The 25,601-nt window shown below is 46.6% G+C and overlaps 2 protein-coding genes across 2 annotated transcripts; both read right to left on the reverse strand.

The window, feature by feature from the left end:
• Positions 1 to 1,136: 1,136 nt before the first annotated feature.
• LOC128412238 (zinc finger protein 850-like) lies at positions 1,137 to 25,356 on the reverse strand. The gene is made up of 3 exons (XM_053385128.1): positions 24,283 to 25,356; positions 24,079 to 24,081; positions 1,137 to 2,976 (listed from the first exon to the last, which is right to left on the reverse strand). Exons 1-3 carry the CDS (start codon positions 25,354 to 25,356, stop codon positions 1,441 to 1,443), a joined length of 2,613 nt encoding a protein of 870 aa, XP_053241103.1. The 3' UTR covers positions 1,137 to 1,440.
• On the reverse strand, positions 4,916 to 12,201 carry LOC128412232 (zinc finger protein 213-like). Its single transcript, XM_053385115.1, has 4 exons — positions 11,587 to 12,201; positions 11,309 to 11,390; positions 10,942 to 11,024; positions 4,916 to 6,993 (listed from the first exon to the last, which is right to left on the reverse strand). The coding sequence occupies exons 1-4, from the start codon at positions 11,986 to 11,988 to the stop codon at positions 6,763 to 6,765; spliced, it is 798 nt and encodes a 265-aa protein (XP_053241090.1). The 5' UTR covers positions 11,989 to 12,201; the 3' UTR covers positions 4,916 to 6,762.
• Positions 25,357 to 25,601: the final 245 nt, after the last annotated feature.

Raw genomic sequence — 25,601 nt, forward strand, 5'->3', positions numbered from 1 at the left:
GTGGCATTGTTCAGCAGTGGGGAAAGTGACCTCTTCACACCGGATGTCCATTTGGTATGGCCCTTTCTAGGTTTTTTTCTGCCCCTTGTGTTTGTCTTTCATTTGTTCTCCTATGTGTGGGTACTCTAGGTGGCGCAGAAAGCACCTAGAAGCTCCCTAAAGGTTGAAGTGCCGATCAAACTTCTGTTTTGCGCTCTATTAATTCCAATTAGCAGTACTGCGGGTGGTTCAGATTCTGGGGCAGTGCTTTTGTCCAGCAGAGGGAATCACAGGGCCAGCCTACTTTCCCTTTAAAGCAAACTTGGGTCTCCAGCTGGTTTTGGACTACGGCTCCCATCACCCCTAGCTAGCAGGACCAATGGGGAGGGATGATGGGAGCTGTAGTCCGGGAGCTGCTGGGGACCCAAGTTTGGGAAAGCCTCTTTTAAAGAAACTTTTGCGTTTTGCCCGGAAAGATGGGACCTGTCCACGTTTGTATTTTCTTGTATTTTGTTTTCCTCATGACCTTTGTGAGTTTATTTTTTTATTTTTTAAGAGAAGGATAAAAGGTTGTGTTTGGGGGGGGGGAAAACACCAAAAACTGGGGGGTGGCATCCTCAAATATTTTATTGGGGGATGGGTCAAAGACCCCTAGGCCTTTAAGGGTTGGCGCCTATTCCCTACACCCACAGGTCTCAGGATGGTTACAACATAAAACACAACATAAAAACACAAAACATCACATGTTAAAAGGGCATTAGATGTATTTTTTTAAATTATTTATTAATGTTCTTATGTTACATCGGTAAACATGATCATGTTACATCACAAGGCTTATTATACTATAATTTTCAACATGTATGCAAAGTTTATATGCTAAAAGAAAAAGAAAACAAGGACAAAAAATTATTCCAAAATCATATATGTACCAACACTTGGGACTTCCTGTCTATCCCGTTGTATATTCCTTTTTCACAAAAGAATGTGCTCTTATTACTGTATATTTCTTTACATTTTATCTAATACATTCCTATATCAATATGTACCCTTTGTCTTATTTCTCAACTGAGTCTCTTTCCAACGTCAATTGAATGCTAGCATAGATAGCGAACCATTACTGTATTTTTGAACATATATCTATCCCACTTTTCCATAAATTTTTGTTTTGAATTGCCTCTCAGGCTATTTGTCAACTGCACCATTTCAGCAAATTCTTGTAGCTTGTTATGCCAGTCCGTTATTGTCTTCCTTCCACCCCTTTCCCACCAAAGTCCAAGCTGCAGCCGTTGCATATAAGAATACCTCTCTAAAGGCATCCGGGATGTCCCTGCCAACAATACTTAACAGAAATCCCTCTGGTCATTTTAGAAAGGTTATTCCAAACATTTTTAAAACTCATCATAAATTAAGGCCCATAATACTTTGATTTTCATACACGTCATTTAGCCAAAGGCCTGGATTCTAAAGCTGTATAATGGTTTTTCCCACCTTTGTATGGATTCTTTGATGGGAAGTGAGATTCTGGCTGCGACTGAAGCTCTTTCCACATTCCACGCACTGATAAGGTTTCTCCCCTGTATGAATTCTTTGATGGGAAGTGAGATTGGAGCTCTGACTGAAGCTCTTTCCACATTCCACACACTGATAGGGTTTCTCTCCTGTATGAATTCTTTGATGGGAAGTGAGCTCATAGCGTGTCCTGAACCTCTTTCCACATTCGACACACTGATAGGGTTTCTCTCCTGTATGAATTCTTTGATGGGAAGTGAGCTCATAGCGTGTCCTGAAGCTCTTTCCACATTCCACACACTGATAGGGTTTCTCCCCCGTATGAATTCTTTGATGGGAAGTGAGAGAGGAGCTATCAGTGAAGCTCTTTCCACATTCCACACATTTATAGGGTTTTTCCCCTGTATGAATTCTTTGATGGGAAGTGAGAGAGGAGCTATCATTGAAACTCTTTCCACATTCCACACACTGATAGGGTTTCTCCCCTGTATGATTTCTTTGATGGGAAGTGAGATTGGAGCTCTGACTGAAGCTCTTTCCACATTCCACACACTGATAGGGTTTCTCTCCTGTATGAATTCTTTGATGGCAAGTGAGCTCATAGCGTGTCCTGAACCTCTTTCCACATTCGACACACTGATAGGGTTTCTCTCCTGTATGAATTCTTTGATGGGAAGTGAGCTCATAGCGTGTCCTGAAGCTCTTTCCACATTCCACACACTGATAGGGTTTCTCCCCCGTATGAATTCTTTGATGGGAAGTGAGAGAGGAGCTATCAGTGAAGCTCTTTCCACATTCCACACATTTATAGGGTTTTTCCCCTGTATGAATTCTTTGATGGGAAGTGAGAGAGGAGCTATCATTGAAACTCTTTCCACATTCCACACACTGATAGGGTTTCTCCCCTGTATGATTTCTTTGATGGGAAGTGAGATTGGAGCTCTGACTGAAGCTCTTTCCACATTCCACACACTGATAGGGTTTCTCTCCTGTATGAATTCTTTGATGGCAAGTGAGCTCATAGCGTGTCCTGAACCTCTTTCCACATTCGACACACTGATAGGGTTTCTCTCCTGTATGAATTCTTTGATGGGAAGTGAGCTCATAGCGTGTCCTGAAGCTCTTTCCACATTCCACACACTGATAGGGTTTCTCCCCCGTATGAATTCTTTGATGGGAAGTGAGAGAGGAGCTATCAGTGAAGCTCTTTCCACATTCCACACATTTATAGGGTTTTTCCCCTGTATGAATTCTTTGATGGGAAGTGAGAGAGGAGCTATCATTGAAGCTCTTTCCACATTCCACACACTGATAGGGTTTCTCCCCTGTATGATTTCTTTGATGGGAAGTGAGATGGGAGCTCTGACGGAAGCTCTTTCCACATTCCACACACTGATAGGGTTTCTCCCCTGTATGAATTCTTTGATGGGAAGTGAGATGGGAGCTATCAGTGAAGCTCTTTCCACACTCCACACACTGATAGAGTTTCTTTCCAATGACATTTTGTTGATGGGAAGTGGAATGGGAGCTCTGACTGCAGCTTTCTCCACACTCCACATTTTTACTTGGCTTCTCCTCTCTTGGGATTTTGTCATGGTCAGCTTTGTTCTCGATTTCCGATACATAGCAATCTGCAATGGAGACAAAAAGGGATAAGAGCCTCTGGAATAAATGGAGAAGAACTGAATGGAGTTGTGTCATGTGACAAAGACACATGAGAGCAGAAACAGGAAACAGGCTGGGAGGTCCACAATCATTTGTGTCTACTAAAATCATTCAGGCCTAACTGCTAACTGTTGAGTCACTCTGACATGTGACTTGGCAGCCATTTTCTCTCTGTGTTCTCTGTATGATTTCAGTCAGAGTCAGTCTGCCTCAGTTGTGAGCAGAGTCAGTATGTAATCTCAGTCAAACTGTTTGGAACCATGTTTTTATGAAGAAGTTTATTTTAACTCAGTAAAGCTCTTATTCTTTCACTTAGAAACTCAGGATTATTAATTTACACTGTGCGTCAAATTGGGTGTGTGTTCGTTACCTGTGTTGTTTGTCATCAACCAACATATTTATTATTGGATTCTGATGAATTGTTGAATGTTGCTTTCTTTGATACACAGTAGTGATCAAAATCCCCTTCATATTTCACTGCCTTGCCGTGGCGAAGGGACTTGAATAACTCAGAGAAGCTATGCAAAGAAATAGAGGAAAACAATAGAATGGGAAAAACCAGAGATCTGTTCAAGAAAATTGGAGATATGAAAGGGACATTTCGTACAAAGATCACCATAATAAAGGACAAAAGTGGTAAGGACCTAACAGAAGCAGAAGACATCAAGAAGAGGTGGCAAGAATACACAGAGGAATTATATCAGAAAGATATGGATGGCTCGTACACCCCAGGTAGTGTGGTTGCTGACCTTGAGCCAGACATCCTGGAGAGTGAAGTCAAATGGGCCTTAGAAAGCACTGCAAATAACAAGGCCAGTAGAAGTGATGGTATTCCAGCTGAACTATTTAAAATTTTAAAAGATGCTACTGTTAAGGTGCTACACTCAATATGCCAGCAAGTTTGGAAAACTCAGCAGTGGCCAGAAGATTGGAGAAGATCAGTCTACATCCCAATCCCAAAGAAGGACAGTGCCAAAGAATGCTCCAACTACCGCACAATTGCACTCAAATCACATAAGCAAGGTTATGCTTAAAATTCTACAAGGCAGGCTTAAGCAGTATGTGGACCGAGAACTCCCAGAAGTGCAAGCTGGATTTCGAAGGGGCAGAGGAACCAGAGACCAAATTGCAAACATGCGCTGGATTATAGAGAAAGCTAGAGAGTTCTAGAAAGACATCTACTTCTGCTTCATTGACTATGCAAAAGCCTTTGACTGTGTTGACCACAGCAAACTATGGCAAGTTCTTAAAGAAATGGGAGTGCCTGATCACCTCATCTGTCTCCTGAGAAATCTCTATGTCGGACAAGAAGCTACAGTTAGAACTGGATATGGAACAACTGATTGGTTCAAAATTGGGAAAGGAGTACGACAAGGCTGTATACTGTCTCCCTGCTTATTTAACTTATATGCAGAATTCATCATGCGAAAGCCTGGGCGGGATGAATCCCAAGCCAAAATTAAGATTGCCGGAAGAAATATCAGATATGCAGATGACACAACTTTGAGGGCAGAAAGTGAGGAGGAATTAAAGAACCTTTAAATGAGGGTGAAAGAGGAGAGTGCAAAATATGGTCTGAAGCTCAACATCAAAAAAAGGAAGATCATGGCCACTGGGCCCATCACCTCCTGGCAAATAGAAGGGGAAGAAATGGAGGCAGTGAGAGATTTTATTTCCCTGGGCTCCATGATCACTGCAGATGGTGACCGAAATTTAAAGACGGACAGACCCTGAAGCTGAGGCTCCAATACTTTGGCCACCTCATGAGAAGAGAAGACTCCCTGGAAAAGACCCTGATGTTGGGAAAGATGGAGGGCACAAGGAGAAGGGGATGACAGAGGATGAGATGGTTGGACAGTGTTCTTGAAGCTACGAGCATGAGTTTGAGCAAACTGCGGGAGACAGTGGAAGACAGAAGTGCCTGGCGTGCTCTGGTCCCTGGGATCACGAAGAGTCGGACATGGCTAAGAGATTAAACAACAACAACAGTGGCCAAAACTGTGGAAGCCTTTTGGGGGAAAAGTGTATTTCAGAGGTTTGATGGCTCATAACCCCACTTCTTTTGGAGTAATATTATAAAGTTATATATCAGTGGGAAGATAATTTAATCAAGAATGCAATCCAAGAAAGTTTGTTCAATTATCTGTATTCTTTCAAACATTATAGCCAAATAAGCAGAAAAAGGAAGCACAACATGCTTAGGTTGACTTTTGTCAGTGTGTTACGTGATTGCTAACAAGTTGGTTGGTTGATTGCTAACAAGTTGGTTGGTTTTAAACGGCATTTCCGTGCGCTGCTCTGCTTCGCCAGAAGAGGATTGGTCATGCTGACCACATGACCTGGAAGCTGTATGCCGGCTCCCTTGGCCAATAAAGCAAGATGAGTGCCACAACCCAAGAGTCGTTCGCCACTGGACTTAGCAGTCAGGGGTCCCTTTAACTTTAAACGCACCCCAAATACATAAACGAAATGCTTGAGCCCAAACTGAAGCGTTCCGCAGGTGATCTTTTCCCAGATACTGAAGCATATTTATTTATTTATTTCAACAGGACTCAGCTCCATGTCCTGTTGCTGCTGTGTGCAAACGGTGCTTTCAAGATGATCCCATTCCACTCCCGGAATCGCCTGAGAATAGCCAAAACTTTAATCCAATTGGAAATCTATGCAGCCGACTAAAGAAACTTGTTAATCAGAGGCAACCCAGCAATAAGGCCCAATTAACAGAGGCAATAATTCAGTTTTGGTTTGGCATTCTTACAGCTGCAGAACTAAAAACTTGGTTCACTTCATGGGAAGGTGTTGTAAGGCCGTAATGAAAGCTAAAGGTTACCAATGGTTACCAAAGGTTTCACGTTTTTTCTTTATGACTGCTGTTCTAATAAATACTCCTTCATAAAAGTCATTACATTACATTCTTCATTAAATTATCTTTCCATTGCGATATAATTTTATGGCATTACTCCACACAAAAGTGGTGTTAGGAGCCATCAAACCTCAGAAATACACTTTTCACAAAAGGTTTCCACAATTTCGGCCACTAGTATAAGTTGTTCATTTTAAAATTAATGTTCTTTTTATATGGAATCAGATTATTATTATTTATGTTTCATGATGATATATGTGTTGGAAGCCGCCCAGAGTGGCTGGGGCAACGCAGCCAGATGGGAGGTAGAAATAAAAATTATTATTATTATTACTACAGTGGTACCTCGATTTAAGAACTGTCCTGTTCCGGAAAAGATTAAGTTTGTAAACCGAGGAACCACTGTATTACTATTACTATCATCATCATCATCCTCATCACTGCTACTACTACCTGAGATTCCATAAGCCTAGCTCTTCTCTGGGATGGATTTTGTTTGGCCCAGTCATGGCATCCCCTCCATCTCCAATGTCCGTCATCTCTTTGGTCAACCCAAGACTGACAGGAGCAAAAACAAAAACCTGAAGCTACTTATCTTTCCTAACAATTCTGAAGCTGACATTTAAGATTGCCTCAGAAGTTCAGACCAGCCCAATCCTGGTAGAAAAAGGAATAATTTGAGGAAGATTGTTCAAAGAAAAAACTGTAATTTACTCTTTATTGTGGGAGTGTTAGGTTCCCAGGTGTTATAGGGGGTGCTGTTGAGCTCTGTGAAAATAGATGAGGTTGGTCACATTGAGGTATTTTTTGAATTTCCAGGCAGATATGACGATCCCACAGGGAGCCTTACCAAGAGAGGCCACGATCCCACGATTCTCCTCCATGACATCCTTATGCAGAGCTCTCTGGTCAGGATCCAGCAACGCCCACTCCTCGTCCGTGAAACGAACAGCAACATCTTCAAAGCACACTGGACCCTAAAAGAAAAAGGGAAATGTCCTCCTCTGAGACAGCAGAAATATGATCTGCTACACAATGCACTGTTGTTTCCTTCCTGTTAATAATAATAATAATAATTTATTATTTATACCCCGCCCATCTGGCTGGGTTTCCCTAGCCACTCTGGGCGGCTTGCAACAAAACACTAAAATACAATAATCTATTCAACATTAAAAGCTTCGCTAAACACGGCTGCCTTTAGATGTCTTCTAAAAGTTTGGTAGTTATTTTTCTCTTTGACATCTGGTGGGAGGGCGTTCCACAGGGTGGGTGCCACTACCGAAAAGGCCGTCTGCCTGGTTCCATGTAACTTGGCTTCTTGCAGTGAGGGAACTGCCAGAATGCCCTCGGCGCTGTACCTCAGTGTCTGGGCAGAACGATGGAGGTGAAGACGCTCCTTCAGGTATATTGGATCGAGGCCGTTTACGGCTTTAAAGGTCAGCACCAGCACTTTGAGTTGTGCTCGGAAACGTACTGGGAGCCAGTGTAGGTCTTTCAAGACCGGTTTATATGGTCTCGACAATCACTCCCAGTCACCAGTCTAGCTGCCACATTTTGGATTAGTTGTAGTTTCCGGGTCACCTTCAAAAGTAGCCCCACATAGAGCGCATTGCAGTAGTCCAAGCGAGAGATAACTAGGGCATGCACCACTCTGGTGAGACAGTCTGCGGGCAGGTAGGGTCTCAGCCTACGGACCAGATGGAGCTGATAAACAGCTGCCCTGGACACACAATTGACCTGTGCCTCCATGGACAGCTGCGAGTCCAGAATGACTCCCAGGCTGCACACGTGGTCCTTCAGGGGCACAGTTACCCCATTCAGGACCAGGGAGTCCTCCACACCTGCCCGCCTCCTGTCCCCCCAAAACAGTACTTCTGTCTTGTCAGGATTCAACCTCAATCTTTTAGCCGCCATCCATCCTCCAACAGCCTCCAGACACTCACACAGGACTTTCACCTCCTTCACTGGTTCCGATTTGAAAGAGAGGTTGCTGACCCAGGCTAACATACTGATGAGCACCCAGCCCAAACTCCCTGATGATCTCTCCCAGCGGCTGCATGTAGATGTTGAAAAGCATGGGGTAGAGGACAGAACCCTGAGGCACCCCACAAGTGAGAGCCCAGGGGTCTGAACACTCATCCCCCACCACCACTTTCTGAACACGGCCCAGGAGGAAGGAGCGGAACCACTGGATGACAGTGCCCCCAGCTCCCAGCCCCTCAAGACGGTCCAGAAGGATGTTATGGTTGTTCAGCAACCACTTGCTCAATCACCTTGCCCAAGAATGGAAGATTTGAGACTGGGCGATAGTTAGCCATATTGGCAGCATCTAAAGATGGTTTTTTAATAAGCGGTTTAATAACCGCCTCTTTCGACGGGTCTGGGAAGGCTCCCTCACAGAGAGAAGCATTCATGACCTTGCAAAGCCCATCGTCCAGCCCTTCCCGGCTAGCTTTTATAAGCCAGGATGGGCAAGGATCAAGGAGACAGGTGGTTGGTTTCACTCGTCCAAGCAGCCTGTCCACATCCTCGGAGGTAACAGATTGGAATTGATCCCACGCAACTTGACTAGACAGGACACTAGCACTCTCCCGCCCCGGCCCTGCTCCACGGTGGAGTCTACCTCTTCCTGAATCTGAGCGACTTTATCTGCAAAAAACTTTGCAAAATCATTGCAGGAGATCATGTGGCCCATACTGGGCCCCGATGTAGCAGGTGGTTCCGCTAAATTGCAAACCACCTGAAAAAGTCTCCTGCTGCTGTTTTCTGCAGATGCAATAGAGGCGGCAAAGAAAGTCTTCTTCGCCGTCGCTACTGCCACTTAGTAGGCTCGACATTGAGCTCTAACCCGTGTCCGGTCAGCTTCAGAATGAGTTATCCGCCACCGGCTCTCTAGCCATCTCAGCGATTGTTTCATTGCCCTCAGATCCGTGGAAAACCACAGGGCTGTCCGGGCTCCATGCAATCAAAGAGGGCGTTTCGGAGCCAAACAGTCAATAGCCCTGGTTAACTCCGCATTCCAGCGGGCCACCAGGGAATCAGCTGAAAGGCCATCAACATGGGATAAAGCATCCCCTACCACTCTCTGGAAACCATTTGGATCCATTAAGTGGTGGGGGCAGACCATCCGAATCGGTCCCACCTCCCTGCAGAGGGGAAGGGTCGCAGAGAAGTCCAGCTGCACCAGGAAGTGATCTGACCATGGCACTGCAACCCCCCTTCCCGCCTGGGTTGCTGTGCGTAAGAGAAACCTGGTGGACAAGCAGCGGCAAGGACAGGCCCATCTGCTTCATCCAACCAAGTCTCTGTTACACATGCCAGGTCAAGTCCTCCATCCATGATCAAGTCATGGATGGCAGTGGTTTTATGAATCATTGACCTGGCATTGCACAACAGCACTTTCAGGTCATGTGGATATCCCCTGCTGATTCTAGTATCCATCCAGTCAGGACCAGACCCAGAGGCAGGGATAGTCCTCAAACAACGACTAAACGTGCCTCCTCTGTAATGACATGCTCTGGTCTTAGCGTAACCCCTCCTCCTACCCGTGATCACTGAGATCGGTGGTCCCAGTGCATCCCCCTTGTGGAACATCCCCCAGCTATTTTGTGGGCTGGGACCCACTCCCTGGCAGCCCTGACCCCTCCCCTTAAGAACAAAATAAAACTCTTTAAAAAAAAAAGAACCCACAATCAAACAATACAAACACAAAACTGTAAAAATTACAAACACATCAAAATCAAACAAATTCCCGAGCCCAACCAAACATCCATGCCACCCCCCACAAAAAAAAGTAATAAAAGGGAAAAAAGAAAATTTTAAAAACATTTTAAAAAGAACATTGCGCCACTCCGAGTCCTCCTGGCCAGCAGGAGCAGCAGCAGCAACCGTCCTTATGAGGCCTGTCAGGCCCCGCCCTGGGCCAGGTGGTGAGTGGCAGGAGCGGGGCCCTCAGGCACTCATGCAGGGGAGTCCTCCTGGGCAGCAAGCAGTCCTTATGAGGCTTCAGGCCCCGCCCTGGGCCAGGTGGTGAGTGGCAGGAGCGGGGCCCTCACACACTCACACAGGGGAGTTGTTTCAATAGGATTGCTTTGCTGCACATTTTATTTATGGATGCTTATTTTATTCTAAGTTTTAATTATGGGTATTCGTCTTTGTGCAAATAGGTGGTACTCCACCTTGTGTTTTTCAAGTCATTCTGCCTACGCAAGCATTCCAGTTTGCCTGATGGAAGGGTCCACTTTTTCCTCTCCTCCTGAGCTGTTCTGGGGAGTTCCCTCCCAATGCCCTAGAGCCAAAATCCAGGGGTTCATGGGGGCATGGAGAGGGGGAGGAATGGGAATCAGGCCCCATTTTGCAGCCAATGGGGCTGGTTAGGTGAATCCAGGCCACTATTTGTTCTCATTTGTCCACTGCTTAGAAACCAATCTAAGCATTCAGTGATCAATCTAGAAAGAAAATAAGCCTCTGTTGGATGGCCATCTGTCTTGGATTATCAAGCAGAGATTTCTGCAATGCATGGGGTCTCCTGGTTCTGAGAGACAAGTAGGGAGGGTGGCTTCTGGAAAAAGAAGAGGGAGCCATCGGTGGCTCTTCCTTATCCTGACTCACCTCTGCCTCCCGACCTTCCTCTCCCACTCGCCTCCTTCCTCGTCTTCCTCTGATTCTGCACTGCATTCTGCCACAGAGTCTCCCAGCTCACTAAGCCCTCTAACCCCTTCAGCTTCTGACACCTCCTCTTCCCAGGCTTCTCCCTCTTCCCCCTCTGACCACCCATCCTTCTTCTACCTCCACTTCTTGGGCTCTCAGCCATCTTCCCTTCCTGGTTCCCCAGCTGTATCCTCCCACCATTCCTCTGTGCCCAACCAGTCCATGACATTGCTCCATCCCTCAGCCTCTGTCCCCACAAGGCAGCTTCCCCTGACCTGATCTGGTTCCACAGCCGCTGCTTCCCTTCTGCCCCCATGAAAAGACGGATCAGGAGGTCTTGCTGGCATCATTCTGTCACCTGCAAGAGATAAAAGGTAAACAGGATGCCAGGAGTGCCGGCTTCTCTCACAGGTGAAACAGGGCATCTCTTACTACAGATGGGCTTTGGAGAAATCCTTACCTACTGAGAGCATTTGGACGTTTGTGCCCATTTCATATGTTTGTTGTGCAAAAATACATCTCCCCTCCTCTGGACCCTTGTTCCCAACTGTCTCCCCCCAAAGCAAGATGAAAAGAACCCTCAGATGAGTTGGAAAACCAACAGAATGAGACCAGACAGAAAAAAACCACCTTCCTCCTTACCCAGTGGCCTCTCTCTGGTGTCCAACGGAGGCCTCTCTGCCTCACAGGAATCCAGGTCCATTTCTGCAAAGAGATCCTTTCCCTGAAAAAGAAACAAGGATTCAAAACAGAGAATGGTGAGAAATATTAGACAGAGAATGAAAAAGACTTGAAGGGTGTGAGATCTCATTCCGTAGATGCTTTCCCAGAAAACGGATGGTCCATCAGGAGAGCATTATGGGATGTTCTCTGTCCTGTTTGGAGCCCCTTGGGAGTATCCAGAGGAAAGTCTCTCTCACCTGCTTTCTCTCCTCTGCCTGACTCAGGAGGAAACCTTCGGCCAGGGCCACCGCCTGGGAACTGGTCTCCGCTCCGCATTCCCTCACCCAGCTCTCCATCTCCAGGGGAAGGACAGCCAGGAACTGCTCCAAGATCACCAGGTCCAGCATCTCAGCTTTCGTGTGCCTTTCCGGCTTCAGCCACTGGTGGCAAAAGTGGCAGAGTCGACTGCAAACCTCTCGGGGTCCTTTGGCCTCCTGGCAGCAGAACTGCCTCAACTGCTGGCTCTGCACCTCTGAGCATAGAGTGTCCTCCTCACCCAGGATCTTCTGCACAGAGTTTTCCCAGAATCCCCCACTGCTCCCAGTTTGGCTGGCATGGCCTCTTCCTGCTTCGGGGCCAGCTGAATCTTGCGCTTCCATTTGTGCTCTCAGGAAGCCTCTGAGAGATCGGAAGGAACCCTTTGGTCTTTAGACAAATTCTGTCTGTCGTAATGAAAAGCTCTAGGAAATCCTACAAAACAAATACATTGTTCTGTTACAGAATTTGTAGAACGGGGGGGGGGGGGGACTGGTTCCCTGAGGAAGCATGGATGAGTCTTGCTGGGAACCAGGGCTGGACTGCACCGCATCTGAGACCGTGAGCTATCTTTTTGAAAAGAAAGAGGAGGAAGAGACCAGACAGAAATAAGAAATGTCTCTCGCCTTCTAGCAATGCAAAATGTGGAGGCAACTGAAGGGATTTCTGGGAGATTAATCAACCTGGTTTCTGCTGCCTTCCAGTCAATGCATGAAGTCAGAACTGACTGACAAGAGAATCGTTTTTATCTTGTGAAAAATGGATGCTTGGCTCTAGTGGGGGTCCTCACCCGGGGGTCCTCAGGAGTTGCTCCCCACCCCCACTCCCCTGCTTCTGGCTCCTTTTCTTGCCCTGGGACTCTCTGTCGCTCTTCAGACAGACTCCTGGGGTGGGGTCCCTTTTTTTGCTCTGAGGGCCAGCTATATATCTGGTCAACACCCTGAGGGCCAAGTGGGCAGGGCCAAAGACATCTGCCTAAAAATTTTGGCGGGTAATTTATTATTACTTTATTATTATTATTCTGATAGATAGCTTAACAAACACACAGCCATTGATGCCAAGGTCCCTGGAGGCTTGGTGAGTAGCAGCGCCCATTTCCAGCTGCTTTGCCAGCAACAATCCCTTGGGACAGAGAGGATGTGGTCCTGGGATGCCACGCTCTGGGTGCGAGGGGATTGCTGCAGTGGCCTCCGTGGGGAGCTGCCCTGGGAGACGACTGGGAAACTGGTCTGCAATGCAGCAGCCAGACTGTGGGCTGGGTTCCCTCTCTTTGTTCCTGGCCTTTCTCTCCCACCTTTCCTTCCTTCCTACCTCCATGTGGGGTTTTCTTTGGGGGGGGGGCTAGTTCACCTCCTAGTCCAGCTTTGGAAAACCATTTGCACATGTTTCCTCTGTTGTGCAATGAGGCTGAGCAATGTCACACAGAGTTAAAGTGCCAAGGACTCCTTTGTTTAAAGAAGGGAGATTTTTTCAGAAAGGGGGGGCGGAGGGCCAAATGAGTTTGGGATCCTCTGATCTCCAGGAAGGAGAGCGTGGCAGACCTGGCCCCTCCCTGATCAGGCCCCCCCAGGCATCCTCTCCTGCTGCAGCCCTGGGACCCCCCCCCCGTCTCCCCACTGCACCCACTGGGGGGAGAGAGAGGAGACTCACCAGATCCCAGGAGGGGACAGCGAGGCAGCCCTTGCAGGAGAGACCCCAAAGCAAGGAAAGGACTGGGGAGGGAGGGGCCTTGGCTCTGGAGGACGTGGCCCCCTCTTGCTTCCTGGCCTCTCTAGGAAGGCAGCTCACTTCCCTTTAACCCTTGCCAAGCCGAGTCCCTCCAGCTCAGCCCTCTCTCGCTTGGCAGAACCTCAGATTTCTATTATTTTTTATGGATTTAGGGGGACAGCTGCCCCCCTGGCTACTCCCATGCCCAGATATCCTTTTGGGGGTGAGGCTCTTGGCTGGACTCTGAGCATCTTCCTCCCTTGGCTGGAAACCAGAGGAAGAGCTTGCAGGGAAAAGGGCTTTGCAGGAGGCAAGGAAGCTCCTCCTTGAATTCTGGAGTGGAGAGATAGGAGGGGATCCCAGGGTCATCTAGTCCAACCCCCAGCAATGCAGGAATCTCAGCTAAAGCATCCATGCCAGATGGCCGTCCGTTCTCTGCTTAGAAACCTCCAAGGAAGGAGAGTCCACCATCTCCCAAGGGAGACCTTTCCCCTACCAAAAGGAGTAATAATGAGTAATAAATTAAATGAGTAATACTTTCTTAGGCATGCTTTTTATGCTAATATACAAAGTATGCTATTTCCCTTTCCAGAAATGCTTAATTACTAATTCAATTGACTGAAAATGGATTGTTGTTATTTTTATGTTTAATATTTGATGGACTATTGTATTTTAATATTTTGTTGGAAGCCGCCCAGAGTGGCTGGGGAAACCCAGCCAGATGGGCGGGGTATTATTTGTTTGTTTGTTTGTTTATTAGATTGATCAGGAGAGTGTTCTCCTTTCGAAAGAGGCAGGTGGAATCTCCACGCTTGCTAACAGCATAACATTGAAAGGCTAGGGAAATAGGGGGAGCCCTAGAGCATCTGCTTGGCATGCAGAATGTCCCAGGGTCAACCCCTGACATCTGCAAGGGCTGGACGAAATCCCTGCCTGAAACTCTGGGGAGCTGCTGCCAGTCAGTGTAGACCAGGGGTCCACAAACTATGTCCCATGGGCCGAATCCAGCCCGCCAGAGTAGTGAATCTGGCCTGCATGGCCATTTCAGAACCCGCCAAGTGTCTGAGGCTTAAGGCATCTCACCATCCGCTCAGTCCTTGCGTCGCACTGTGGTAAACGCCACAGGCGTGGTGGCGGCTCTACCAATGGAAGGCCAGCGGGTTTCGCCCAGGGATGGCGAAGTGTTGTCTTTTGGCTTGAAGAGTGAAACTGAGGTTGGCGGAGGAAGGCAGACTTGGGTCAATTTGGTTTCGTTACGTAGAGGTTTACTTTAAAGGTGGGAGAAGGAAGTATAGTCCTATTTTTGTGCGGTCTTTCCACTCATGTGGTTTACATGCTCTGAAAACTGGGATCTATTTTGATATTTAAATTTTAAAAGGGTGGAGTGGAACTGGATATTGACCATCTTGTTAGCCTGGGGCAGGGGTCAGCAACCTTTTTCAGCCGTGGGCTGGTCCACCGTCCCTCAGACCATATAGGGGGCCAGAATATATGGGGGGGGGTGAAAGAATTCCTATGCCCCACAAATAACCCAGAGAGGCATTTTAAATAAAAGGACACATTCTACTCATATAAAAGCATCCCGATTCCCGAATTGTCCGCGGCCCGGATTGAGAAGATGATTGGGCTGCATCCGGCCCCCAGGCCTTAGCTTGCCTACCCCTGGCCTGGGGAGCCATATTTTGGTTGAAGGAGGTCAGGATTTGCCCCCAAGGCCTGGGGAGCCCCTCCTCCCCTGCAGCAGGGCTTGGAATCCAGGAGAAAACACTTGGAAGAGCCTTGCCAGGTTCTCAGAGACAGACTCACCTGTCCCCATGGCCTTATCTTTGCAGATGTGCTGCAGTTGTACATCCCTCCCCCAGAGGTGAGTATTGGAGAGAACCAGAGCAGGGACTCAGACCTGCCCTCCTTGCCCCCCACTCTGCCCTCTCGGAGGTGGAGAAGCCCTTCCTTCCTGAGGAACTGACTTTTGCCTTTCAGCTGCTGGAGGGAGATCAGCTGTACCTGCCGGAGGTGATTCAGAACTGCCAGGCAGCTCAGCTCAGGGGGCTCCGAACCCTGAAGTGCTCCAAGCAGGAGACGGCCAAAGCCATCCTGGTGAGTGATGGGTAGTGTGGGGGACCCCCATGAGGAAGTGGGGAGGGAGGGGCTTTGGGGAAGGGGTTCTCCGTCTGCCAGTGAGGAGGACCCTAGTGGCCTAGGTTCATGTATCCTGTTTGAAAGGGGAATCATCTTAGGGACTTCCTGTGAAAATCTGGGTCAGGAATGCTGTTCCCGGAATTGACAAACACACAAGATGTAATTGGCTGTGCATTTACATAAACAATACTCTTAGAATCATAGAATCATAGAGTTGGAAGAGACCACAAGGGCCATCGAGTCCAACCCCCTGCCAAGCAGGAAACACCATCAGAGCACTCCTGACATATGGTTGTCAAGCCTCTGCTTAAAGACCTCCAGAGAAGGAGACTCCACCATACTCCTTGGCAGCAAATTCCACTGTCGAACAGCTCTTACTGTCAGGAAGTTCTTCCTAATGTTTAGGTGGAATCTTCTTTCTTGTAGTTTGGAACCATTTCTCCATGTCCGCTTCTCTGGAGCAGCAGAAAACAACCTTTCTCCCTCCTCTATGTGACATCCTTTTATATATTTGAACATGGCTATCATATCACCCCTTAACCTCCTCTTCTCCAGGCTAAACATGCCCAGCTCCCTTAGCCGTTCCTCATAAGGCATCGTTTCCAGGCCTTTGACTATTTTGGTTGCCCTCCTCTGGACACGTTCCAGTTTGTCAGTGTCCTTCTTGAACTGTGGTGCCCAGAACTGGACACAGTACTCCAGGTGAGGTCTGACCAGAGCAGAATACAGTGGCACTATTACTTCCCTTGATCTAGATGCTATACTCCTATTGATGCAGCCCAGAATTGCATTGGCTTTTTTAGCTGCTGCGTCACACTGTTGGCTCATGTCAAGTTTGTGGTCAACCAAGACTCCTAGATCCTTTTCACATGTACTGCTCTCAAGCCACTGTCACCCATCTTGTATTTGTGCCTCTCATTTTTTTTGCCCAAGTGCAATACTTTACATTTCTCCCTGTTAAAATTCATCTTGTTTGTTTTGGCCCAGTTCTCTAATCTGTCAAGGTCATTTTGAAGTGTGATCCTGTCCTCTGGGGTGTTAGCCACCCCTCCCAGTTTGGTGTCATCTGCAAATTTGATCAGGATGCCCTCTTCTATACATTCTTATCACAATATCAAAGGTTTATATTGCACATAACAACACATAAATTGCAATAATATAGATGGAAGTCCCCAGTAAATCAGTTCATTCGAAAGACCAAATGTCTGCTAGTTTCTGTTCCACATACGTTCATAAAGTCCAAATTGGAGCCTACTACAGTTCCACAGTGTTGACAAGGATTTCCGGAATAATGCCTTGTTTCGCTCTCATGGGCTTCATCCGTTGCACATATTCTAAGTAATATAAATGAATATAATGTTGTAATTCAACATATTTAAACAAATTAACAAACCTGTGAATGGATAAAGTTTGTTTTACATTTGTTGTTTTAAAGGGGTCACTTAAAGAAGAAAACCTTACAGCTGCAGATTTCTGTCACCAGAAGCTAAAATAAATGCTGCGCCTGTCTATATACCGTATTTTTCACCCTATAGGACACACTTTTTCCCCTCCAAAAATGAAGTGGAAATGTGTGTGCGTCCTTGGCTTCAGCGAGAGCAACGGAGGCTTCACATTGCTTTCCGGAGGCTTCGCGTTGCTTTCGCTGAAGCCAGGAGAGTCTGCTCTTTGAGGCTGGCAGTGGGGGAAAGCAGCGCTTCCCCCCACCGCCAGCCCCACAAGCTGGGGAGGCAGCAGGAAGGCACGCGATGCCTTAGCGCTGCTTCCTGACCCGGCTTTGAGGCTGGCGGTGGGGGAAAGCAGCGCTTCTCCCCACCGCCAGCCCCACAAGCTGGGGGGGGGCAGCGGGAAGGCGCGTGACGCCTAAGCGCTGCTCCACGACCCGGCTTTGAGGCTGGCGGTGGGGAAAAGCAGCGCCAGCCCCACAAGCTGGGTTGAAAAGCCCGCAGGAGCCGCACGCTCTTTAAAGTCCCTTCTCCCTCCTGTGGGCTTTTGCGGGAGATGGGGGAATTCCCCCACCTCCTGCAAAAGCCTGCAGGAGCCGCACGCTCTTTAAAGGGTGCGTGGCTTCTGCGGGCTTTTCTACGAGGTGGGGGAATTCCCCCACCTCCTGCAAAATCCCGCAGGAGCCGTGCAGCCTTTAAAGAGCGCGCCACTCTTGGGGGCTTTTCCCCAAGGAGGTAGAAGGGACTGACTGGCCGAGTAAGTCCCTTCTCCCTCCTGTGGGCTTTTGCGGGAGATGGGGGAATTCCGCCACCTCCCGCAAAAGCAGGGAGAAGGTCTTGGAGTAGCGCCGTTTCAGTCCCTTCTCCCTCCTGGTCGAAAAGCCCGCAGGAGTCACGCTCGGGACGTGGGGGAATTCCACCACCTCCCGCAAAAGCAGGGAGAAGGTCTTGGAGTAGCGCACAGGCTGCGTGCAGCCTGTCCGCTGCTCCCAGAGCTACGGAGGGGGGGGATCATATTTTTTTCCTTGATTTCCCCCCCTGAAAAATAGGTGCGCCCTATGGGCCGGTGTGCCCTATAGGGCGAAAAATACGGTACATTGTAAGAGTTGTTGTTCACTGAAGAAACCACTGTGTTAGAAGTTCTATTATCTTGATACTTCATATACGGCATGTACTTTTATAGCAAAATTGTTTATATAATTTTAATTTGTTAAATGATCTAGTGGTCGATCCACAACTCTGGTCACTGCTCAGTGAGAAAAGCTCGAGAACTCTGGGCAAAGACAACGGGTAGATCACTGGCAGGATTTTTATTACTGGGAGTAGATCTCAGTCTCTTGGAAGTTCTGGCATTGTGGCTAGTTCAAGGTACTAGCACAACTTTAATTGCCACTCATCTTTTGTTGATATTAACTCATTTTCCAGTATTTTGCTATTAACATCCTAGCCGCTGTTGTTGTGTAAAGAAACACTCTTTTATTTTCATTTGGTATGCTTATTGTTAGAATATCAAATAGGAAAGCTTTGGTTTTCTTTAAAATAAATAGCATTTATTTTACTTTATTTTATGTTACTTTATTTGTGAAATAAGGTTCCCTCATTATTTTTTATCTGGAAAAAATGTTTAACTGGTAATCTAAACAATTTTTTTCCCCCTTCCAGTAGCACCTTAAAGACCAACTAAGTTAGTTCTTGGTATGAGCTTTCGTGTGCATGCACACGAAAGCTCATACCAAGAACTAACTTAGTTGGTCTTTAAGGTGCTACTGGAAGGAAAAAAAAATTTTGTTTTGACTATGGCAGACCAACACGGCTACCTATCTGTAACTGTAACTGGTAATCTATCTTTCTTACTTTTGTTTTCTTTTTATATTTTTACTTTTTTGTATTTTTAGCATATAATAACAGTAGTAAATACTGGTATACGGAAATGTGATCATAATATTGAAATGAATAAAATGCTAAACTCGCTAAGAGAATAATAGTGAAATGAATAAAATGCGTGCAGCTTCCCAAGAAAACTCAAGGAGATTCTCCCCTTTTTGGCTTTTACCTCTTCCCTTTATAACTGTGTCTTTAAGTCCCAAAAGTCCTGCCCCCCCCCCTTACAGGATATCCCTTCTACAGATGTCAACGCAGACCTCGTCACCACAAGACTATTCATTACCTGCAACAACAACAACAACAAAAGACACCAGAGTGGCCACAGCTAACTCTTTCCAAAGGATATAGACTGACGGGGGGGGCTGACAAAGGGGGGAAAGTTGAATTGCAAGCACATTCTCTCACCTTTTAAACCTCAGGACTCTGTGCCCCAGGATTGAAAAGATATGTAAAAGATCACAATTGCCTCAAGATATGCAACTGATATTTTCCATATTTTTTGCTCTATAGGACGCACCCGACCATAGGACGCACCTTGTTTTAGAGGGGGGAGACCATGGGGGAAAAATCTCCCTCTCTCTGCGCAGCGCCCCTTCAGCGAAGCGGCAGGAGAAACGGAGCCCCTTCCATTTCTCCTCCCGCTTAGCTGAAGGGGCGCTGCACCTTAGCTGAAGGGGCACCTACCCTTCAGTGAAGGCAACCCGAAGCCTCTGGAGTGCAGCGGGAGCTCCCGCCACGCTCCGGAGGCTTCAGGCGGCTATCCTTGAAGCCTGGAGAGCGAGAGAGGACAGTGCGCACCGACCCCTCTCGCTCTCCAGGCTTCAGCAAAACCAACGCGAAGCCTCCAGAGCACGGCGGGAGCACTCCCACTGCGCTTCGGAGGCTTCGCGTTGCTATCGCTGAAGCCAAGGAGCATTCACTCCATAAGACGCACACACATTTCCCCTTAATTTTTGGAGGGGAAAATGTGCGTCTTATAGAGCGAAAAATATGGTAATTAGTATGTGGTGTATTGTGTGATATTATGTAGGAATGCTAACATGTGTCTGACAGTATGTTATTTCCGCCAAGAGGGGGACCCAATTTTTGTGTATAATTGCTATTATGCTCAATGTATAGTGTCTTATTGCCTACACCCCAGTGGAGGATTCTCATGCATTTTAAGCTTTCAAATAGATCAGGCTATTGTGTAGTCCAGTATTTAGATTAGATGAATTTAAGTGGTTAAAATGAATGTTCTCCCAAAAATGCTATTCCTCTTTCAATCAGTCCCAGTAATTGTGAAAGATGCATGTTTCAAAAAATGGCAAGTTTAGTGGGGGGGGGGCAAAAGACCAAGGATAAAACACAAGGTACTTACAGACATAAAGGACAGAGGTGGTTTTGCCCTCCCAGATCTTTCATTATATTATGAAGCAGCATGCCTGGTATGGATTAGGGACTGGGTGAAGTTGGAAAAGCAAGAAGCATTAGAATTGGAAGGACATGACAAAAGATTTGGCTGGCACGCATATTTATGGCATGGGAAAGGGAAGGTACATGAAAGTTTTTATAACCATATACTTAGGAAATCACTAATGAGCATATGGGAGAGATACAGTGGTACCCCAGGTTAAGTACTTAATTTATTCCGGAGGTCTGTTCTTAACCTGAAACTGTTCTCAACCTGAAGCACCACTTTAGCTCATGGGGCCTCCTGCTGCCGCTGCGCCGCAGGAGCCCGATTTCTGTTCTTATCCTGAAGCAAAGTTCTTAACCTGAAGCACTATTTCCGGGTTAGCGGAGTCTGTAACCTGAAGCGTATGTAACCCGAGGTACCACTGTATAAAGATATGTAAGAAGAGAAGACCCCTTGGTGGCTTTCACCACATGAAGCCTTACTGCTCAAACCACTTGAAAAGAAAGGAAAGTGGCTTACGTATGCTGACTTTTTAAAGGATCAAGAAGGAAAATGGAACCGAAGAGATTACGAGGAAATAAAAGACCACTTTAACAGTTGGTTACGCTATCGGCAACAACATGAAATATACAAAGAAGAGAATAAGAAAGGATTTAGCTACACGACATCTAGATTTCAAAAGGAAGTCGTAGAAGAGAAAGTGAAGTTGCTGAAAGGTGCATATAGTACTCTGCTAGAATGGGAAACAAAAGATAAAGAGGTGAAATCAGTCATGATTAAATGGGCACAAGATATAGGTCATTATTTAATGTTTGAAGATTGGGGAAGATTGTGGAAAACTGATTTAAAATTTAAAGACTGCTCTTTGCTGAAAGAAAATTACATGAAAATGATGTATAGATGGTATATATCACCAGTGCAGATAGGAAGAATGTATAAAACCAGCTCAAAGATATGTTGGAAATGTAAGAAAAAGAAGGGACTTTTTACCATATGTGGTGGGATTGTAATAAAATTAAAAAAATTCTGGGAAATGATATACAATGAGTTGAAGAAAATGTTCCAATTAACTTTTGTAAAAAAGCCTGAAGCATTATTGTTAGGGATTGTAGGAAAAGAAGAAATGCACCTTGGGCTTCTTGCGTGCAGCAGAAAATAGGGCGTGTCCCCTACTACAGAACTGTAAGAAAGGTTCAGAGTGAAGGACGCAGATTTCCACGCTTCCACCCAAAACTGCTGGGGCAACCCTGTGTCAAAGAGCATGGCTTTGGTTGCCTCCTGCAGCATTCTCTACCTGCATTCTGCAACTCCATTCTCCTGAGGAGAATTTGCTACAGTCAACCTGTGGTGTATGCCTTTCTGGCAGAAGAAGTTCTGCAACACAGACCTGGTGAACTCTCCAACGCGATCTGATTGAAAGCTCTGACCCGCAGTGAGAACTGTAGTTCTACTGCCGTTATCCAGTCTTTCACCAAAGCAGCGGCCTCTCCCTTGTGCTTTAGAGAGAAAATCCACCCATTTCTGGAATAATCATCCACCAGAGATAACACAAATTTGGCCCCACCCAGACTGGCACCTGGCATAGGGCCCCAAAGGTCTGCATGGACTAGCTCAAAAGGTTTTGTGGTTACCCTGTCAGACCTAGGATAAGAGCACCTCTGAACCTTGGCTTTCTTGAAGGCCCTGCATTCCAGGTATTTGTCACATGCCTTCATCTTGCACCCCTCAGTGCACCCTGGGACCTTCTTCACGTACCCCCAGTTGACATGTGACATTCTCTGGTGCCAAACGCCATGATGGCACCCATCATGAATGGGAACCTTAGCACACTGTGCTTGTGCATCCTCAGTGGGACCTTTACCTGCAATAGGCATTTCTAGCACAAACAGCCTGTCTTTGCACTCAACACTGACCAGTTGTCGCCCACCTCTGGAAATGGAACACACATTATTTTCAAAACACACTTTGAACCCATCATGGACAAGAGAGGAAACAGAAAGCAAACAGCATTGCATCTCTGGAACGACGTAGGCCTCGATCTCTGCCTGTAAAAAAGAACAATAAACAGAGCCAGACTTAGCGCTTGGAACCATCTGCAAGAGTTACACTTCTTCCAGTTTTCACAGCCTTGCAGTTCCACAAAGAATCACTAGATGGCGATGGCATGAGGTGGTGACTGGCCCCACTGTCAATCACCCAGCTCAGGCCCTGGTCACAGTTTTTCACTGTTGCCATAGCAGCAGCCAAATGATGCTGTGACGACATGTCTCTGCCAGTTCCCTTGGGACCTTTGCGAGGCTTCCCACGCTTGGCAGCTCCTGTTATCTGGTTGCCACAGAAAACGGCCTTGGAGACATCCTGTCCCTCTACTGGACAATTCCGGACCAGGTGGAAGTCAGAGCCGCACCGGAAACATCGGGAAGAAAAAGCTTTCACTGTTTCTGAAGGAATGGGTTTCTGTGTAGTAATTTTAAAAACTGACTCAACCCCCGCCTTTTGTTCTTTCAAAAGAGAGCACTTTTAAATGCGTAAAACTTGAACTGTTGAGCAAAACCATAATAAGGACACAACTGCATAAACAGTTCTCTCCTTTATCAGGACAGGCAAGGGATGGCCTTGGCCCTCCAGGGGAACAAAGAAAACACGTCAGAACTTTATCTTATGTGCTGACCACAAAATACGCGCAAGACCAATGTCCGGGGAAAATGCCAAAAGCGTGTTCCCGGAGATTATGACGTCTTCCCAGATAAGAGTAGGGAGAGGAAGATCCTTTTATGGTCAGAAGTACAGGAAGGAAGATCCTTTTATGGTTGAGAGTACCAGAGTAGGAACATATGTGATGTCAACCTGCGTATACAAGTTGACGTGGCTGGGGAAGGGGGAGAGGATGCCTGGAGGATATATATACTGCATGAAACTTGCCATGTCTTTGGACTTGTCGTGGACTTGATCACACAAGTGCCTTCTGCTATCCGGAGAGCAGAATAAACTCTTTCTTTGAATCCACCTCGGTGTTGTTTTGACTTCCTTCCTCCTGTCCTGGAGCAACGCAGACCCAATCGGTGAACTCCAATAAGGCTACATTTCACTTCTCCCTTCTCCCTTCACCCCCACTCTTGGGTGCAGCACAGCCTGGGCCTGCTCACCCTCCAGCTTTCTGCCTGTAATGCCTATAATGGCAGCAACTTTTTAAAAAAGTAATATTTTGAGCCCGTAGTTCAATTTCCCAGCAGCTCCCCTTGCCCCGAACACTTCTAGCATTCCATCTCCTCTACCTGTGGCATTGTTCAGCAGTGGGGAAAGTGACCTCTTCACACCGGATGTCCATTTGGTATGGCCCTTTCCAGGTTTTTGCCTGCTCATTGTGTTTGTCTTTCATTTGTTCTCCTGTGTGTGTTGCCAGTAGAAGCCACAATTCTGTGGGTACTCTAGGTGGCGCAGAAAGCACCTAGAAGCTGACTAGAGGTTGACGTGCCAATCAAACTGCTGGCTTTTGGCCAGCAGAGGGTGTCACAGGGCCAGCCTACTTTCCCTTTAAAGCAAACTTGGGTCTCTAGCTGTTTTTGGACTACAACTCCCATCACCCCTAGCTAGCAAAACAATTGGGAAGGGATTATGGGAACTGTAGTCCGGGAGCTGCTGGGGACCTAAGCTTGGGAAAGCCTGCTTTAAAACAACTTTTCCGTTTTGCCCACAAAGATGGGAAGGGTATATGTTTGTATTTTCTTTTCCTCATGACCATTCTGCGTTTGTTAGTTTGTTTGTTTAAGAGGGCAAATTGAAAGAGAATTTGTATGGCAAGTAGCGGAAGAATAAAAGGTTGCGTTTGGAAAAAAAGAAAAAGACCCCTGGGGGGTGACCTCCTTAAATATTTTATTGGGGGGAAGACGCCTAGGTCTTTAAGCATTGGCACCTATTCCTACACCAACACGTCTCAGGATGGTTACAACATGCAAACACAAAACACCACATGTTAAAAGGGCATTAGATGTCAATTAGCAAAAGGGCTGGTAATAAAGTTACGAATTTCCTGGCTCCTAAAGCTGTAAAATGGTATTCCCGACCTTTGTATGGATTCTTTGATGGGAAGTGAGAGTCTGATTGTGACTGAAGCTCTTTCCACATTCCACACACTGATAGGGTTTTTCCCCTGTATGAATTCTTTGATGGGAAGTTAGAATGTCCTTCGTCCTGAAGCTCTTTCCACATTCCACACACTGATAGGGTTTCTCCCCTGTATGAATTCTTTGATGGGAGATGAGTTGGGAGCTCTGACTGAAGCTCTTTCCACATTCAAAGCACTGATAGGGTTTCTCCCCTGTATGAGTTCTTTGATGGGAAGTGAGATTGTGGCTTTGACTGAAGCTCTTTCCACATTCCGCACACTGATATGGTTTCTCCCCTGTATGAATTCTTTGATGGGAAGTGAGAGAGGAGCTATCAGTGAAGCTCTTTTCACATTCCACACACTGATAGGGTTTCTCCCCTGTATGAATTCTTTGATGGGAAGTGAGAGAGGAGCTATCAGTGAAGCTCTTTTCACATTCCACACACTGATAGGGTTTCCCCCCTGTATGAATTCTTTGATGGTAAGTGAGAGAGTAGATCTGAATGAAGCTCTTTCCACATTCCGCACACTGATAGGGTTTCTCCCCTGTATTAATTCTTTGATGGCAAGTGAGACTGTGGCTGTGATTAAAGTTCTTTCCGCATTCCACACACTGATATGGTTTCTCCCCTGTATGAATTCTTTTATGGGAAGTGAGATCGGAGCTCTTCCTGAAGCTCTTTCCACATTCGACACACTGATAGGGTTTTCCCCCTGTATGAATTCTTTGATGGGAAGTGAGAGAGGAGCTCTGAATGAAGCTCTTTCCACATTCCACACACTGATAGGGTTTCTCCCCTGTATGAATTCTTAGATGAGAAGTTAGAATGTCCTTCATCCTGAAGCTCTTTCCACATTCCATGCACTGATAGTGTTTCTCCCCTGTATGAATTCTTTGATGGGATGTGAGATGGGAGCTCTGACTGAAGCTCTTTCCACATTCCACACACTGATAGGGTTTATCCCCTGTATGAATTCTTTGATGGGAAGTGAGATTGTACCTCCGACTGAAGCTCTTTCCACATTCCATGCACTGATAAGAGTTTCTTTCCAATGAGATTTTGTTGATGGGAAGTGGAATGGGAGCTTTGACTGCAGCTTTCTCCACACTCTAAATTTTTATGTGGCTTCTCCTCTCTGGGGATTTTACCGTGGTCACCTTTGTTCTCAATTTCCGATTCATCACAATCTGCAATGGAGACAAAAAAGGATTAGAGCCTCAGGAACAAATGGAGAAGAACTGAAGGGAGTTGAGGGTGTGTTGTTTGTCATTAA

This window comes from Podarcis raffonei, chromosome 4 (assembly GCF_027172205.1).
Source record: "Podarcis raffonei isolate rPodRaf1 chromosome 4, rPodRaf1.pri, whole genome shotgun sequence".
Lineage (NCBI taxonomy): Eukaryota > Metazoa > Chordata > Lepidosauria > Squamata > Lacertidae > Podarcis > Podarcis raffonei.